The sequence below is a fragment of the Chiloscyllium punctatum genome, chromosome 32 (genome assembly GCF_047496795.1).
Source record: "Chiloscyllium punctatum isolate Juve2018m chromosome 32, sChiPun1.3, whole genome shotgun sequence".
Lineage (NCBI taxonomy): Eukaryota > Metazoa > Chordata > Chondrichthyes > Orectolobiformes > Hemiscylliidae > Chiloscyllium > Chiloscyllium punctatum.
In genome coordinates, this window is record NC_092770.1 from 35,116,088 (window position 1) to 35,135,293 (window position 19,206).

Genomic DNA, 19,206 nt, shown 5'->3' on the forward strand with positions numbered 1-19,206 from the left:
TTAGATAAACATATGGATGAAAATGAAAGTGTAGGTTAGATGGGCTTCAGATTCGTTCCACGTGTTCTGCATAGAACATAGAAAAGTACAGCACAAAACAGGGCCTTCGGCCCACAATGTTGTGCCGAGAACTATTCCCAATCTAACTTAAAATAACCTAACCTACGCACTCCTCAATTCACTGCTGTCCATATGCATGTCCAGCAGTCACTTAAATGATTCTGCTTCCTCCATCACTGTTGGCAACGCATTCCATGTATTCACAACTCTCTGCGTAAAGAACCTACCTCTGTCATCTCCTCGATGCCTTCCTCTTAATATCTTAAAACTATCACCTCTCATGCCAGTCAATCTTGCCCTGGGGAAAAGTCTCTGGCTATTGACTGTGTCCATGCTTCTCTATTACCTTGTTCTATTGAATACAGGCCAGTCGGTCCAATCTCTCTCTTCATCGGACAGTCTAACAGTCCCAGGAACAAGTCTGGTGAACATTTGTTGCACACCCTTTATGCCAATAATATATGTCATGAGACAAAACTGCATTCAGTACTCGAGGTGTAATCTAACCAAAATCTTATACAACTGAAGGAAAACGTCATGACTCCTGTGCTCAAAACCTCTTACAATAAAGACTGACATTCCATCAGCTTCCCTAATAGTTTGGTGCATCTGTATGTGACTTGACAACAAGGACACCTAGGTTCCTCTGTATGTCTATGTTTTGCAACCTTCTACCATTTAAGAAGTAGTGTGCATTATCGTCCCACCTACATAAATGGATAACCTCACATTTTTCTATATTGTATTCCATCTTCTTCACTGAGCCTGCCCAAATCCTCTCCAAGCCACTTTACATCTTACCCACAACAAAGTTCCCACTCACCTTTGTATCGTCCATATTTAGGTAGACTGGAAAAGTTGTGACTATATTGCTTGCAGCTGAGAAGGTTAAGAGGAGATATTCATAATCTTTAGTCTGAGCAGAGCAGTCAGGGAGAAAATGTTCCCATTAGTTAAGGGATCAAGAATGAAAGGGCACGAATTTAAAGCAACTGGTAAAGAAAGCAGAAGTGACATGCAGAAAACCTTTCTTGTGCAGTGAATGGTTAAGGTCTCAAATGCAAGAATGTGGTGATAGCAAATTCAATCAAATTATTTCAAAAAGAAATCAGACTGTTATCTGCAAAGGAAAAGTTTGCAGAGCTGTAAGGAAAAGGCAAGATTGTAATGTTAAATGAATTTAAATAAAACTGAAATAAGTGGGGAATTCAGTAAATCTGGTAGTGATGTTTTAGGTCCAGCGGCACGTCTTTAGATTGTTTTAAGATCTGAATGAATTGAGTTTATACTGACACAATGGACCAGATCCTGAAGAAGGGCTTATGCCCGAAACGTTGATTCTCCTGCTCCTTGGATGCTGCCTGACCTGCTGCGCTTTTCCAGCAACACAGTTTTCAGCTTCAACAATGGACCAGATGACACCTTCTGTGCTATAGCCATGTTATAACTGTGTTTCCACTTTGAGCAGAATTTGCAGGTGGTAATGTTCCCATGTATGTGGAGCCCTTGTTCTTCTAGATGATAGAGATCATGAGTTTGGATTGTATGGTTGAGAAGCTCTTGGCTGACACTGTCAGTGATGAGGAGAATGAATGTTGAAGGTATCGGCTGGTGTGTTGATCCAGGTAGCTTGCTCTGTCCTGGATGTTGTGAATATCTCAAGTGTTGTTGGAGTTGCACTCATCTATGCAAGTGCACAATATTCCTTTCATGACTTGTACCTTGTAAAAGGTAGACCAATTTTGAGCAGTTGGCAGGTGAGTTACTCTTGTTGAATTCCTAGCCTCTGACCTGTTCTTATTACCATAGTATTGTTATGACTGGTTCAGTTTCTCATCATTAAATTGTGTTGGATCCTCTGATCAAAGCTATTTTGATAGATAACTAACAATGTAGTATATTTTATTGCATGCAGCACCCGGCCCTGGGACCCACTCAATGACCTCGTTCAGTTTGAAAAAGAAGGTGTCATCCAGTCCAAAGTTTGGCACCGAACTCCAATGGTACGTTCTGCCAGTATAATTAGTCTCAGTAACCAAGGGGGAAGGAAAGACAATTACAAGCGTCAGGTAGGTTTTAAGATTGTGTAATACCAATTTGATTTTAATTGGTGCCCATCCATAAGTCAAACATGATTTTTTTTCCCCTCCTCCAACCAATTTGAAGCCAATGGCCTTATGGTGTTATTGCTGGACTGTTAATCCAGAAGCCAGGTAATGTTCTGGGGACTTGGGTTCAAATCCCACCACAGCACACAGTGGAATTTGAATTCCATAAAAATCTGGAATTAAGAGTCTCATAATGACCATGAATCCATTGTCAATTGTCAGAAAAACCCATCTGGTTCACAAATGTCCTTCAGAGAAGGAAATTGCCATTGTTACCGAGTCAGGCCTACACATGACTCCAGACCCACAGCAATATGATCACCCTTAACTACCATCTCAGCAATTAGGTATGGGCAATAAATGCTGACCTAGTCAGTGATGCCCTTATCCCATGAAGGAATAAAACCAAATGTTCTTTCTCCAACTTCCACACTCACATTGGTCATCAGTGAAAGCCCATCAAGTTGAAACTCCTATCACTGAGAATGGCAAAATAATTGAGCTTCACTTATAAGGTTATACAACTGCTAGAAAACTTTTCTTGCTGATTTTTGTTGAATTTGGTCTATCCAAATATTGTTCCTGTTAAATGAAATAATTTTAAAAGAGCTTTGAAATTTTTTTTCTTGTTAAGCATCGCAGCATATTTGTAAATAATCCACCCTCCATCCTCCTATCTCCTTCATTGATCAAAGATGGTGGGCAGTGGCACTGTGCCATACCCAGTCATAGTGCCATCCAAGATAGTTGCCCCAACTGTTATACTTTACAATGATCTTCTGTCTTTGGGAAAGCCTGTCCAATTCCCTCCATGGTTTGAACAATACCACGAATAGTCGCTGTCCAGAAATGTGAGTAAGAAGCATGTATATTTCACTGTGAAGTGGTGTGCTGATATTTTAGATATAATGTGGACTTTGGTTCTTTAATATTACTCAAACCTTCTTTTTGTATATTTCATAATTTGTGATTATATCATGTACTGAATTAAGAGTGAATTGATTTTCCACAACTTTTTACTGTCTTTCACTGTTTTTGTTAAATCCTAATGTATCCATAAGACGTGGGTTTCACTGGCTCTCCATCCCTAGTTATCCTTGAGAAGGTGATATATATGTACATGTAAGGAGGGAAAGTTGGCTAATCAGCCTCTTCAGCCTATTCAGCCACTCAACAAGATCATAGCTGACCTCATCCACATTCCTGTCTACTCCGGTAACGTTTCATCCTTTTTTTTAAACAAAAACCGATCTAACTGTTTTCACCAACCTTTCAGAAAGTGAGCACCAAAGATTCCTGATATTCTGAAAGAAAAAAAAATCTGTTTATTTTAAAGGGGCCACCTCTGAATTTTGAACAGTCATCTCTTATGCTAGATTGTCTAATTTGAGGAAATATCCCCTCCACATCTACTTTCTCAAGATCCTTCAGGATTTTATATTTCAATTAGATCACCTTTTCTACATTCTGTTCTATTATCCTGATGTACTTATGTAAGGTATGATTTTCCCGGGTAGCACACAAAACAATACTTTTCTCTGTATCTCAGTACATAGGACAATAATAAATCTCTTCCTCTTCTAACTCCAGTGATGCGCAGCTTTCTTGAACCACCGCTGTCCATGTGGCAAAGGTGCTCCCACATTGTTGTTAGAGGGGGAGTTCCAGAAATTTGATCTAGAAAGATGAAGAAACAGACAATATACCCTCAAGTAGAATTAATGTGGATGAGGTGGAGGTGATGATGTGCCCATGCACATGCAGTCTTTATGCTTTTGGTTCTATTAAATTTGGTCACAAGATGTGGGTGTCACCAGCTGGGTCGGCATTTATTGCCAATCCCTAACTCCTCTTGAGAAGTTGGTGGTGATCTCTTAAGATGCTGGGGTTTGCATTGTGGTGGCAACTCTGTGCTTTGTGTGAGTAATAAGCCCCAAAATGGTTCAGCTGACTGTGTTGCACATGCTGCATGGCAAGGTACTGGGCTTGAGAAGGTACTTAATTCACAGCCAGTCTTTTCTCTGGGCTGTTCTTGGCCAGCTGAGCTTTCACTTCTGCACAAAAACATAAGAAATGGAATTAGGATTAGGCCATTTAGCCCTTCAGGACCACTCCACCCTTCAATGATTGATCTTCTACTTCGTGTTTTTGGGATCCTTAAGGGGGAGGGGGAGCAACCCCAAGTCGTGGCCCACATAGGCACTAACGACATAGGTAGGAAGAGAGAAGGGGATTAAAGGCAGAAATTCAGGGAGCTAGGATGAAAGCTCAGAGCTAGGACGAACAGAGTTGTTGTCTCTGGTTTGTTGCCCGTGCCATGTACTAGTGAGGCAAGGAATAGGGAGAGAGAGGAGTTGAACACGTGATTACAGGGATGGTGCAGGAGGGAGGGTTTTGGATTCTTGGATAATTGGGGCTATTTCTGGGGTAGGTGGAACCTCTACAAGCAGGATGGTCTTCATCTGAACCAGAGGGGTACCAATATCCTGGGGGGGAAATTCGCTAAGGCTATTGGGGTGGGTTTAAACTAATCCAGCAGGGGGATGAGAACCAAAATTGCAGTTCGGGTATAGAAAAGGTTGAGAGTAGGGAGGTCTGAAATCAAGTTTCAGGGATGCAAGATGGCACCGGCAAGCAAGAAGTTGATCTGAAGTGTGTCTACTTCAATGGCAGGAGCATCCGGAATAAGGTGGGTGAACTTGCAGCGTGGGTTGGTACCTGGAATTTCGATGTTGTGGCCATTTCAGAGACATAGAGCAGGGACAGGAATGCTTGATGAAGGTTCCAGGATTTAGATGTTTCAGTAAGAACAGAGAAGATGGTGAAAGAGGGGAGGTGTGGCATTGTTGATCAAGGACAGTATTATAGTTGCAGAAAGGATGTTTGGGGACTCATCAACTGAGGCAGTATGGGCTGAAGTTAGAAACAGGAAAGGAGAGGTCACCCTGTTGGGAGTTTTCTATAGGCCTCCAAATAGTTCCAGAGATGTAGAGGAAAAGATAGCAAAGATGATTCTCGATAGGAGTGAGAGAGACAGGGTAGTTGTCATGGGGGACTTCAACTATCCAAATATTGACTGGGATCACTACAGTACGAGTACTATAGATGGGTCAGTTTTTGTCCAGTGTGTGCAGGAGGGCTTCCTGACACAATATGTAGACAGGCCAACAAGGGGCGAAGCCACATTACATTTGGTACTGGGTAATGAGCCCGGCCAGGTGTTAGACTTTGAAGTAGGTGAGCACTTTGGTGATAGCGATCACAATTCTGTTATGCTTACTTTAGTGATAGAAAGGGATAGGTGTATACCACTGGGCAAGAGTTACAGCTGGGGGAAAGGCAATTATGATGCGATTAGGCAAGATTTAGGAAGCATAGAATGGGGAAGGAAACTGCAGGGGATAGGCACATTAGAAATGTGGAGCTTATTCAAGGAAAATCTACTGTGTGTCCTAGATAAGTATGTCAGGCAGGGAGGACGCTGTAGAGCGTGGGAGCTGTGGTTTACGAAGGAAGTGGAATCTCTTGTTAAGAGGAAGAAGAACGCTTATGTTAGGATGAGATGTGAAGGCTCAGTTAGAGAGCTTGAGGGTTACAAGGTAGCCAGGAAAGACCTAAAGAGAGAGCTCAGAAGAGCCAGGAGGAGACATAAGAAGTTGTTGGCGGATAGGATCAGGGTAAACCCTAAGGCTTTCTATAGGTATTTAAGGAATAAAAGAATGATGAGAGTAAGATTAGGGCCAATCAAGGATAGTAGTGGGAAGTTGTGTGTGGAGTCAGAGGAGATAGGGAAGCACTAAATGAATATTTTTCAACAGTATTCCCTCTAGAAAACAACAGTGTTGTTGAGATTACTGAGATACAGACTACTAAACTAGGTGTGATTGAGGTTCACACGGAAGAGGTATTAGAAATCCTGTAGAGTGTGAAGATAGATAAGTCCCCTGGGCCTGATGGGATTTATCCTAGGATCCTCTGGGAAGCCAGGGAGGAGATTGGCGAGCCTTTGGCATTGATCATTAAATCGTCATTGTCTACAGGAATAGTGCCAGAAGACTGGAGGATAGCAAATGTGGTTCCCCTGTTCAAGAAGGGGAGTAGAGACAATCCTGGTAATTATAGACCAGTGAGCCTTATTCCAGTTGTTGGTAAAGTGTTGGAAAAGGTTATAAGAGATAGGATTTATAATCATCTAGAAAAGAATAATTTGATTAGGGACAGTCAGCACGGTTTTGCGAAGGGTAGGTCGTACCTCACAAACCTTATTGAGTTCTTTGAGAAGGTGACCAAACAGGTAGATGAGAGTAAACCGGTTGATGTGGTGTATATGGATTTCAGCAAGGCATTCGATAAGGTTCCCCACAGTAGGCTATTGTACAAAATGTGGAGGAATGGGATTGTGGGAGATATAGCAGTTTGGATCAGTAATTGGCTTGCTGAAAGAAGACAAAGGGTGGTGGTTGATGGGAAATGTTCATCCTGGAGTCCAGTTACCAGTGGTATACCGCAAGGGTCGGTGTTGGGTCCGCTGCTGTTCGTCGTTTTTATAAACGACCTGGATGAGGACATAGAAGGGTGGGTTAGTAAATTTGCAGACGACACTAAGGTCAGTGGAGTTGTGGATAGTGACGAAGGATTTTGTAGGTTACAGAGAGACATAGATAAGCTGCAGAGCTGGGCTGAGAGGTGGCAAATTGAGTTTAATGCAAACAAGTGTGAGGTGATTCACTTTGGTCGGAGTAACCGGAATGCAAAGTACTGGGCTAATGGTAAGATTCTTGGTAGTGTAGATGAGCAGAGAGATCTCGGTGTCCAGGTACACAGATCCTTGAAAGTTGCCACCCAGATTGACAGGGTTGTTAAGAAGGTATGCAGTGTTTTAGCTTTTATCAATAGAGGGATCGAGTTCCGGAACCATGAGGTTATGCTACAGCTGTACAAAACTCTAGTGCGGCTGCACTTGGAGTATTGTGTATGGTTCTGGTCATCGCATTATAAGAAGGATATGGAAGCTTTGGAAAGGGTGCAGAGGAAGTTTACTAGGATGTTGCCTGGTATGGAGGGACGGTCTTACGAGGAAAGGCTGAGGGACTTGAGGTTGTTTTCGTTAGAGAGAAGAAGGTTGAGAGGTGACTTAATAGAGACATATAAGATAATCAGAGGGTTAGATAGGGTGGACAGGGAGAGCCTTTTTCCAAGTATGGTGACGGCGAGCACAAGGGGGCATAGCTTTAAATTGAGGGGTGATAGATATAGGACAGATGTCAGAGGTAGTTTCTTTACTCCGAGAGTAGTAAGGTTATGGAATACTTTGCCTGCAGCGGTAGTAGATTCGCCAACTTTAAGTACATTTAAGTCATCATTGGACAAGCATATGGACGTACATGGAATAGTGTAGGTTAGATGGGCTTCAGATTGGTATGACAGGTCGGTGCAACATCGAGGGCCGAAGGGCCTGTACTGTGCTGTTATGTTCTATGTTCACCAGTTCCTGCACTAACCCCATATTCTTGAAAATTTTTATATGCAGATATCTATTAAACTTTGTCTTGAATGTAGTGAACATCTGTGTGTAATTCTGGTCTCCTTCCTATTGGAAGGATGTTGTAAAACTTGAAAGGGTTCAGAAAAGATTTACAAGGATGTCACCAGGGTTGGAGGATTTGAGCTATAGAGAGAGGTTGAATAGGCTAGGGCTGGTTTCCCTGGAGTGTCGGATGCTGAGGGATGACTTTAAAGAGATTTATAAAATCATGAGGGGCATGGATAGGATAAATAGACAAAGTATTTTCCCTGGGGTGGGCAGAGTCCAGAACTAGAGGGCATAGGTTTAGGGTGAGAGGGGAAAGATATAAAAAATACCTAAGGGACAACATTTTCACCTGAGGGTGGTACGTGTATGGAATGAGCTGCCAGAGGAAGTGGTGGAGGCTGGTACAATTGCAACATTTAAAAGGCATCTGGATGGGTATATGAATAGGAAGAGTTTGGAGGGATATGGGCCGGGTGCTGGCAGGTGGGACTAGATTGGGTTGGGAAATCTGGTCGGCATGGATGGGTTGGACCGAAGGGTCTGTTTCCGTGCTGCATATCTCTATGACTCTATCTGAGCCTCCACCACTATCAGGGTGCAGAAAGTCACAGATTCACCACCCTCAGAGTGAAGAAATTCCTCCTCATCTCAGTCCTAACTGGCCTTCTAATATTCTGAAACTGTATCCCCTGGTTCTGGGAGAAACTCTTCTCCAGTTCACCCCTTCTAAACAGTCCAGAGGTTACAGCCATCAATGACTATCCTCCAGTCATCAATATCCATCATCTTCATGTCTTACTGTCAGGTGTCCTTGGAGTAGAGATATTGTTGCCCAGGAGGTTGTTACCCAGTGAACAGCTCATCATACAGAAGGTCTCTGAGTGAGTGTATATCCATAACACAGCTCAGTAGACTTGATTCCTTAGCAATGAGTTAATGCTGATGAAATTTGCATATTCCAGGCCCTGAGTTGATGAACTTGTCCTGCAAGAAGTTGCTGAGGTTATCCATGAAACAGCAAAGGTGGAAACTATTTAACCTTTTCTCCTGCATGATAGATGTTGACGAAGTGTCAGCACTGGAGGGGAGTGCACTGAAAGTGCAGACTCTCAGTTTGGTGTGTTCTCAGCCAGGTTGCTGTTGTCCCATACGTTCTCAATCAACTTGGATGTTACAGCTGTAGCATTTGTGATGCACTGTTGATTTTGTCATCAAATGATAGATTATTAGTCATTATTGAACCTGGTTAGATTATCAACAATCTTCCAGTTCTGAAACCATACTTGAATTAGGGGCAGATGCATTCAGCCAAGAGCTGCTGTCTAAATAGGACAACACTGTCAAATCCTGCAGAGCATTGTGAAAACAGTAAGAAGCCTTGATAGTTGTTGCAATCACTTTAATCACTATCGTTATGGCAAAGTGTCAAAATCATATCACATGCATATCCTGGGGCACTCTTTCTCCCCCCCAACCCCAACAGAGACAGAAGTTTGTGCTGATGCTCCATTTCCTATGCTTGATAAGGTCCACTGATGTAGCATCAGCACCTGGAGTATGCCAATAATGATTAAGTCAATAGTTTTGTTAAGCCCCTTACTTGTTCAAGAGGATGGTTCACTAGAAATCAAGCCCCACTATTCCCAGAGTCATAAGAAATGTGAAAAAGTTTGATTCAGATTATATAGTGTCCTCAATTTATCTGACTGATGATCTCGGGTGTCAAGAAAAGGCTAGCTAGGTATCTGTACATAACAAGGAAAGACAAATTCTAAACAAATTAATTTTAACAAATAGCAAAAAGGAAGTAGGAATTGCTACATTATAACTCTATTTCTTAAAACACTGCCTCTTAAATTTCCCCTCTCTCATCATGCCAGAAACACAAAGACAGGACAAAGGTATTAAAGAATAGAAAAATGTACGAAAATCAGCAAAACATAGTTCACTAGCACCATAGAAGTTTGATGAGTTCCTTCTTTCTGTTTCTTCAAAGCCTTTTAAAGTTTTTTTTTACTTTCTCAATCCACAATCCAAAAAATAAAGAGATATGGTCTTTACAACTTCCACTCTCAGTTTTATGTCCAGTTTTGCCATAGGCTTCTTTTTTATATTCTCATGAGATGTGGCCTAGACTGGCTGGGCCAGCATTTATTGTTGAGAAGGTGGTGGTGAGCTGCCGCCTTGAACCATTTGGTAAATGTTGTCGAAAACTTCCTGGGTAACACTTCTCAAGGTAGTGTTCCACATATCTCTTTAAATGTTTATTGCAGTCCCTGCTGATCTCCCCAGCTTTTGTTTACCAATGACTTATTTTCTTTGCTGGTGGATCTGCTGCCTTTCTAATTCCTTTATAAATGTTCATGATATTCCCTGTGTCCAAGGTCTTTTGGATATTCTGGCAAAATTACAGCAATCAATCATTGCTGTATTGCCTAACAGTCTATTGGAGTTTGCTGTGAACCACTATTCATTCATTTACTTACTTGAATTTCTCTTGTAATCGGTGAGAGCAGATCACTTGGCTTAATGAAGTTTACATCACAGCAATGTTAGTCTCAAAGTCAGTAAGCATTTGTCCATTCTTAGTCACCACATATTGAGAATGCAGGATTGTAGATGGTGTCTTGAAGTTTGTTCCATTTTGCTCCCACATCCCATAGGTGGGAATGCTGGAGGGCATCAGTTCAGTCGAGGAGCTGTTTGTTTTTGACTGTGTAGCCAATATGGCTGAGGTTGACATAAGGACTGAGATCAATTTTGCGATCAATCAATTTTCACATATCAAAAACTTTAATAGATAAAGGGAAAGTGCAGGAAAATGGTGCTGGAGTAGAAGATTGACAATGATCATATTGAATAGCAGAGTGACTCAAAGGGCTGAATGGCCTACTCCAACTCCTATTTTTATGTAACCTTTGTTATGATGTTGTGTTTGCTGCGCAGCTGTTGGGTTTTACACATCAGTCAGCAAGGTCTCTTCTGTGTATGGAAATCACAATCTGTACAAATCTACATTTGATTTTGCAGAATCAGTGGGCTGATGTTTGGCAAAGAAAATTTTTAAAGCAAGGTTGGATATATTTGAAGTATTGATTGTATTCTGTTTGATTGTCATAGGTCTCTGCACCAAAACGTACCCGGAATAAGCAAAGTGGACAGCAGAGTCCTGAAAGTGGATGTTCCAGTCCAGAACTAGATCAGCAGGACTCATCGGAAAGTGAAAGTGAGTTTGTTCTCTTTGATTCTTCTGTCTCAAATTCTTCTCTTTCCACCAACTTATGTATTAGACAGTATTAGACTTCTCCATGTGATTCAGTTTAGTTTTGTCTTTTTTAAAATGATTTTTCAGACTTTCCTATCACAGCCACAGCGTGTAACGTCAACCACTCAACTTCGAGGTTTAAACAGGAGCACAGAATCAGAACGAAACAGATAAAACAAAATGGAGAGAATGGGCAGTGGAAGAAGGACAGATAGTCAAAAACCTTCTCAGCCGCCCACAGCCTGGACCTATAGATTGTCCCATAAAAACCTAAATAACTGCAGATGCTGGCAATTAGAAGCAAAAGCAGAAATTGCTGGAAAAGCTCAGAAGGTCTGGCAGCATCTGTGGAGGCAAATCGGAGTTAATCCCAGTTCCGAGAAGGGTCATTGGACCTTAATTGTTAATTCCGATTTCTCGCCACAGATGCTGCCAGACATGCTGAGCTTTCCAAGCACTTTCAGTTTTTGTTGCTATAGATTGCCCTTTGGCCAGGTCCGGGAATAGACTCGTGAGATCCTCCAATTAGCACCTTGACCATTTTGTACCAGGTGAGCACCAATTCAGAGACTGGGGCTGAAACGCAATCTCAGTCTGAGTAGCAACACTTCGGATCATGACAAAAGGGGCTGCAATCTCATACAACGCATTAAAACGTGGTCAAAGACACAGAGTTTGTAGGTCGCCCAGGAGTTGGTGAAATAACTGAACCTTCTATTTCAGGGAGCTTACTGCTTGCAATGCACACCACCCTGATTTCCCAAAGGAAAGATGGAGAACTCCAGTATCAAGAACCTCCACTGAGGAGCCCTGCCACTTCCAGACAGTAGGACAGAATGTCACAATGTTTCTGGATGATTGGTGAGGGAAACGCAGTAGAGATCTTTACAGGAAACCCCACCATGGAGATAGAAATGTCTTCTTAGCATTTTGGAAGTAAATAAACTCATACAAAATGAGAACTTCTGAAATCCAGGATTAAACCAGCGACCTTTAGATTTTCAGTTTGCCAATCTCCCGAATAAAGTTATTTCAGCCTTCATAAGTGTCCCCTAATACTCTTTAGAGTATAGCTAAATGAACAAATAAATAAATTTAACAAAGAACTACAGATGCTGGAAATGTAAAATTAAAACAAAAAATGCTGAAGAAACTCAGCAGATCTGACAGCACCTGTGGAAAGAAAAACACAATTAATACTTCAAGTCCGGTGACCCTTCTTCAAAAAAATAAATCAATTGGCCTTTGAAGTAGTACTGAAGGACTAAGGAAACTTATCAAATTAATGATATATATTCCAATTTTTATGACCCCCACGTTAAGGCATTGAGCATACAGTGGCTATTAAGTACTCCAGGTGTCAGGCAACCACATGTCATGAGAGACTATGTATTCCCTCTCTAGGGTTACATGGACATAACCATGAAAAAGCAGTGTGTGTCTCTTTATAGATCTTTTTTAATCAACTTGTTTGATTATGTCATGACTGATCCATGTGGCCATCACATCCTGAGGTGCAACTTGAACCCAGACTCTCTGGTCCAGAAGGAGAGTCACCACTGGTATGCCTCAAAAGCCGGAAATTTGGACTTGGTATGGTGCACGTCTGAGACAGGTGAGACTTGAACTTGGAGCTTCTATCCCCGAGGTAGCAGTATTACCAAGCTCACCATGAGACCTCCTGTCTCTTTTAATATATGCCAAATTAATTAACCAATGAGTGCAATCCCACCTGTCTGCCCTTGACTTTAATGAATAAAAAGTAACCTTCACCACTTAATGATTGGCTCAACATGTCTTTCCTCAAATAAAATCAAAAAATTCTTGAAACAGTCAGAGGCATATTGAAGCTCAGTCTGCTGTGGGTAACAAGGGAGAAAATTCCAGAGGCTCTGACCAAAGTTTTTAATTCCTCTCTGACAATGGGGGTTTGCCAGAGGATTATAGGAAAGCTAATGTGGTTCTATTTTTCAAGAAGAATGGGAGAGATAAACTGGGACCAGTGAGTCTCACGTCAGTGGTAAGAAAGTTATTGGAGAAAATAAGGAAAGAATTAATCTCCACAAGACAAGGTTTGATCAGGGATAGATGGAGGACATGTCTAACAAATCTGGTTGAACTTTGAGAGGAGATGACCAAGTGTTTGGATGAGGCTGGGCAGTTGATATAGTTTATATGGATTTCAGGACAAGGTCCCTCATGGGAGTCTGATCAAGAAAATGAAAACAGATCAGCTCCATTGTAACTTGGCAAATGGAGTCCAAAATTGTTCAGAGATTTGCGAGGGAGATTATTTGCGAGGGTGCAGAAGGAGGGGATGATTTTGAGGCAGACTATTTGCGTTGCGGGTGCCTTGTATGCAGTGATGTTCCTTGGAGATCAGTATTGGATCCCTTATTGTTTGTGGTATATATCTAAACGATGTAGAAGAAAATGTGTGGAGGGAGTAACAATATTACAGATGACATGAAGACTGGCTGGGTGATTGCCAGTGAGGAAGAAGGTGTTAGGTTACAGGAGGATATAAACAAATTGGTCAGATGGACAGATCAGTGGTGATGGAATTTAACCCTGATATGAGTGAGGTGATGCATTTTGGAAGAAGTAACAAGACAAGGGTGTTTCAGTCTGTTTTACTCCTGCCACTGAATGACTCCATTTCTCATTTAAGTCTCCACAATGCGTCAGCTATCACATTTTCTTGTCTGCCACATGCACAACTTTCAAATTGAATGGCTGCAACAACAAGCTCCATCCAAACAGTCTTGAACTTTTGTCCTTAAATTTCTCCACAACCTTCAATGGGTTATGATCAGTGTATATGATTGTCTCAGATACATTCTTGGTGACATAATGATCAAAATGTTGTCACGCCAAAACCAAGCTCCAAATCTCCTTCTCAACTGCCGAATATTTCTGCTGATGAATGTTCAATTTCCTGGAGAAATACCCAGTAGGTCTTTCCATCTTTTCGTTTTTTTTCCTGCAAGAGCACAGCACTGACACCCACATCACTCACTCCAATAGCCACCTTGGACGGCTTTGCATAATTAGGTGTGGCTAACACTGATGCAGTGGTTCACACAGCTTTCAGGCTGTCAAATACCTTCACTCTGTCCCCTGAAACCTCTTGCCTTTCTTTAGCAATTCAGTGTGTGGAGCAGCCACACTGCTAAAATTTGGTACATATTTTCGATAAAATCCACTCAATCCAAGGAATCATAGTACAGAGGAACCTTGATTATCCAAACAAGATGAGTGGGCATTATTCCATTCGGATAATTGATTATTCAGTTAATCAATTCAATGGCTCTCCTCTGGGCTGGAGAGTTTTCTATTAGGTCTGCTCCCTGTTCAGGAGAGGAGACTGCAGCACACCACGCACGACCCCCTGACCCCTGCCCACCTCCCCCAACCCCATCCAACACTGCCCTCTGCCTGCCCCCCAAACCCATCCAACACTGCTCTCCCACTGCCCCCAAATCCCGTCCAACACCGCCCCCTGCACACCCTCCTCCCGCGCCTCACACCACCCCTGCCCACCCCAACACAGCCCCCTACCACCCACCCCCCAAATCCCATCCAACACTGCCCCCCACACCACCCCCACCTGACCCTAACACCGTCTCTGCCCACCCCCCCCCACATCGCCCTCTGACCACTCCCCAACACCGCCCTCCTCCTGCCCCCAAACCCTGTCCAATGCTACTCCCTGCCCACCCTCTGCCTGTCCCCCACATTGCTGACCCCAACACAGCCCCCTGCCCCCAACAATGCCCTCCACCTGGCCCACCCAGCACCACCCCCTAAACCCATCCAACACTGCCCTCCGCCCACTCCCCAACACTGCCCCTGCCTTCTTATCTAACCCGTCCAGCACCTCCCCCCACCCCTGGCCGCCTCCACCAACTGTCCAACCCCCATCCATGCCCCCGGCCGCGCTCCCCCACCCCCCTCCAGGGCAGCCAGACTGGACACCAACAGTAAGACTGCTGCTACCTTTCTGTGGTAAGTCTCCAAGTAGCGCACACACACAACTTTTTGACAAGTTCCACGGAACTATGTTAGAGAGAATATCTGGGGAAATGGGGTTTAGGGTTCACCCCTGTGTAGGACTCCAGGGAAAGGTTGGGGAGAGGGAGAGAAGGCAGGCGGTCAGTCATTTGGAGATGGTGCCTGGGCTCTCATCTATGTCCAGGACTGTTCTTGGCAGAGATTGTTTTAATCAGTGTAAACAAAAGACACAATCAGGGTTGAAACAGCTCTTTCAAGTAATGCTTCTATTGGGACCTCAAGATCTCCTTCGGATAATCCAATATTCGGATGATTGATATTCGGATAATCGAGGTTCCTCTGTACTGCTCTTTTTGTCGATGGTATGGGACACTCCCCAATTACTTTTGGTTTTGCATACTGTGGGGCCATTTGTCCATGTCCAGTAACATGGCCCAGGAAGGTGACTTGAGCTTTGGCAAATTTACCATTAGCCAGGTTTATGACCAAGCCTGCCTCCCAAAGTTGATCAAACAATTCTGATCAATGTTGCAAATGCTCCTTCAACATGTGACTAAAAATCACCAAGTTATCTCTATGTACGACAAAATTGGGTAATCCGGCAATGACCTTATTGGCTAGTCTCTGAAATGTGGCTGGTGCATTTTTCATACAAAATGGCATAACCTTAAGTTATTACAGTCCATTCGGCGTTACGAAAGTCAAAATTGTCTTCGCTATTTCAGATATCAGTACCTGCCACTGTCCTCTGAACAAGTTCTAACTTAGAAATATAAGCTGCTTGTCCCATCTATTCAACACAGTCTTCCAAAGGTGGAATTGGATATGCATCAGTCTTTGTAACTGCATTGACTTTGCAATAGACCTCACAAAATCGTTAGGTACCATCTAGTTTTGGCACCATTACTATGGGTGAGCTTCAGTAATGTCGTCTTGGAGCATGCGTTCAATCTCCTTTTGAACCTGTGCCAACCTTAGATGGTTATGCCTATAAGGATATTGTTTAATTGGAACAGCCTTTTCTACCTCTACATCATGCACAAATAGGTTAGTACTTCCCAGCTTATTTCCACATTTCTCTCAATTCAATTAAATTTATTGTCACGTGTGTCGAGGCACAGTGAAAAGCTTTGTCTTGCAAGCAATACAGGTAGATCACACAGTTAAGTAGCATAGATAAGTAAATAATAAGTAAACAGTGGCAAAAACAAAATTACAGATACAGACGAATGTTAAGAGTTTGAGAGTCCATTCAGTATTCTAACAACAGTAGGGTAGAAACTGTTTTGAAACCGGCTGGTGCGTGTGTTCAGGCTTCTGTACCTTCTCCCCGATGGTAGAGGTTGTAGACAAACATTGCCAGGGTGGGATGGATCTTTAAGAATGCTGGCGGCCTTTCCTTGACAGCGGGATAGTAGATGGATTCTACAGATGGGAGATTGGCCTTTGTGATTGTCCGGGCTGAGTTCACCACTCTCTGTAACCGTCTCTGATCTTGAATGGTACAGTTGCCATACCAGGTAGTGATGCATCCAGACAGAATGCTCTTGATGGCGCACCTGTAAAAGTTGGCAAGGGTATTCGCCGTCATGCCAAATTTCCTCAGCTGCCTGAGGAAGAAGAGACATTGTTGCGTCTTTGTAATCAGTGCATCCACACGAAAAGTCCAAGAAATCTTGTTGTGGATGACCACTCCCAGGAGCTTGACACTCTCCACTCATTCCACCTCTGTGCTGTTAATGTGAAGGGGAGCATGAGTAACATGCCGCCGAAAGTCAATAATATGTTCCTTGGTTTTGCCGGCATTGAGAGCTGGGTTGTTCTCAGTGCACCATTTTTCCAGGTCTTCCACCTCCCGTCTGTAGTCTGTTTCATTGCCATCCGAGATTCGACTGACTATGGTGGTGTCATCAGTGAACTTGTAGATGGCGTTAGTCTGGTATTTGACGATGCAGTCATGAGTATACAGTGAGGTACAGTAAGGGGGCTAAGTACGCATCCCTGGGGGCTCCAGTGTTGAGTGTTAAGACGATGAAATATTGTCCCCAGCCTTCACTGATTGTGGCCTGTGGTTAGGAAACTGAGGATCCAGTTGCAGAGAGTGGGGCTTAGTCTGAGATCAGTAAGTTTAGTAATCAGTCTCGAGGGGATAATAGTGTTGAAGGTTGAACTGTAGTCAATGAGTAGGATTCTTATGTAGCTGTTCTTGGTGTCAAAATGTTCTGGGGAGTAGTGAAGGGCAAATGATATGGCATCTGACGTGTATCTGTTGGCAAATTGGAGTGGGTTAAGAGTAGTGGGGAGGCTGGAGTTGATTAATACCATGTCCAACCTTTCAAAGCACTTCTTGACCACCGAAGTTAGGGCCAGTGGGCAGTCGTCACTGAGACATGCTGCATGAGCCTTCTTAGGCACAGGGATGATGTTGGCCTCTTGAAACAGGTCGGGACGGTAGCCTGCACCATGCAATAGCAATAACTCTTTTCCAGGCCATTTAACTTTTCTTCTGGAAGGTTATTCCATAATTTATCCCAATTTTTGACAACTTGCTCATTGTTCAATTTACTTTGAGGAATGTCTCATTCGGAATCCTGTGAATTTGGTTCTTCCCTCTGCGTTGTAACCAAAAACGCAGTCTCCTTTGGCTTTCCTTCGCTGTCACAATAACTTTTGAGCGTATTCACATGACACACACTGTGAGATTTCATTCTCTCTGGAGACCTTATCAAATAGTTCACCTCACTCAACTTCCTTTCATCCTGAAATTTCCTTTCGTCCAATAACCTTGCTTTTAAAGGTTCACCTGTCACTGGAAGTAACACTAACACCTTATCTCCAACAGCAAAATTGCACGTTTTTGATTTCTTGTCTGCTTCTAGTTTCATCATATGGTGTTAATACTTTTAAAAGCTGTCTAGCCAACTCACCCACTCTACTTAATCATTCCCTAAAACTTGACATACATAGCCCAAATATGTTGTCTCTGAATTCTGACTTGCCAATTTCCCTGTAATCAATTTTAGCAGTCCTCTCACTTCATGCCCAAAAACTAATTCAATTAGTCTGAATCTGGCCAATTCATTTGATGCATCTCTGATGGCAAAAAATGCAAACAGAATTCCTTTATCCCAATCATCTAAATAGTCTTGACTATATGCCCTCAACATAGTCTTTAATGGCTGATGCCACCTTTCTGGCACTCCCTGTAATTCTGGATGGTATGCAGTAGACTTGAATTGTTTTATTCTGAAGCTGTCCATAACTTCCTTGAATAATTTTGATGTAAAGTTTGAGCCTTGATGTGTTTGTATCTCTGTAGATAGTCTGTATCTAGTGAAAGATTTGAGTAACTTCTCTGCAATCCTTTTAGTTATGATTTTGTGTAATGGAAAAGCTTCTGGAAATCTGGTGGACACATCCATTATTACTAACAAATACTGATTCCCACTTTTTGTTTTAGGAAGGGATCAATTAAGATGCTTGTAAAAGGTTCCTCAAATGCAGGAATAGGTGTTCAAGTTGTGGGTTTTATTACTGCCTATGGTTTTCCAATTACCTGACATCTATGACATGTCTGGCAAAATTCATCTACATCCCTGCGCAGATCAGGCCAGTTAAAATGTTTTTGTATTTTAGCTTGCGTTTTTCTCACTCCTAAATTACCCCCCTTACTGGTAGTTGATGCACCACCTGCAACTCCACCTTTCTGTAATCCACTGATAACATGAGTTGATGCACTTCTGCCTATTTCTCATCTGTCTGAATATGTGATGGTCTCCATTTCCTTATGAAGACATCATTTTTAAAATAGCAGCATTCAGGGATATATTCAGATTCTTTTTCCATGTATGCCTTTTGATACAGTTGGTTTAGTTTTTCACCTTTCTGCTGTAATTCAGATAATTTATCTGAGCTAAAGATGTCTGCTTTGTCATCTGTCTGCTCCTGCTTTGTATCAATCATTTGATCAAACAGGGTCTCTGCTAATTCCACTTCAACTTCCTTATCTGTGTTCTTTGAAGTCTCTTGTTTCAACTGGTGATTTAGTAACATTGTTACTACACAGTCAGGAAAAAAATCCCAGGATATTTGTCCTGCATGGTTCAGCTATATCATTAGCAAGGACAAATTGTATTCCTGGAGCTGAGAGTTTGTCAAGTACTCTTACCACGACTTCTCCACTCTTCACTGGACACTCTACCTGACACTATATAATTGAGTGCTTC

General features: G+C 42.6%; 1 protein-coding gene across 9 annotated transcripts in view; it reads left to right on the top strand.

The window, feature by feature from the left end:
* The window catches only part of osbpl8 (oxysterol binding protein-like 8), a 372,304-nt gene that overhangs the window by 335,613 nt on the left and 17,485 nt on the right, over positions 1–19,206 (top strand). For 7 of the 9 annotated variants that reach the window (XM_072552065.1, XM_072552064.1, XM_072552068.1 and 4 more), the window contains 2 exons: positions 1,976–2,129; positions 10,822–10,927. In XM_072552065.1, coding sequence (XP_072408166.1) covers positions 1,976–2,129; positions 10,822–10,927 — 260 coding nt within the window. The remainder of the gene's footprint in view (positions 1–1,975; positions 2,130–10,821; positions 10,928–19,206) is intronic. The other 2 variants (XM_072552067.1, XM_072552072.1) reach the window with 1 other exon arrangement.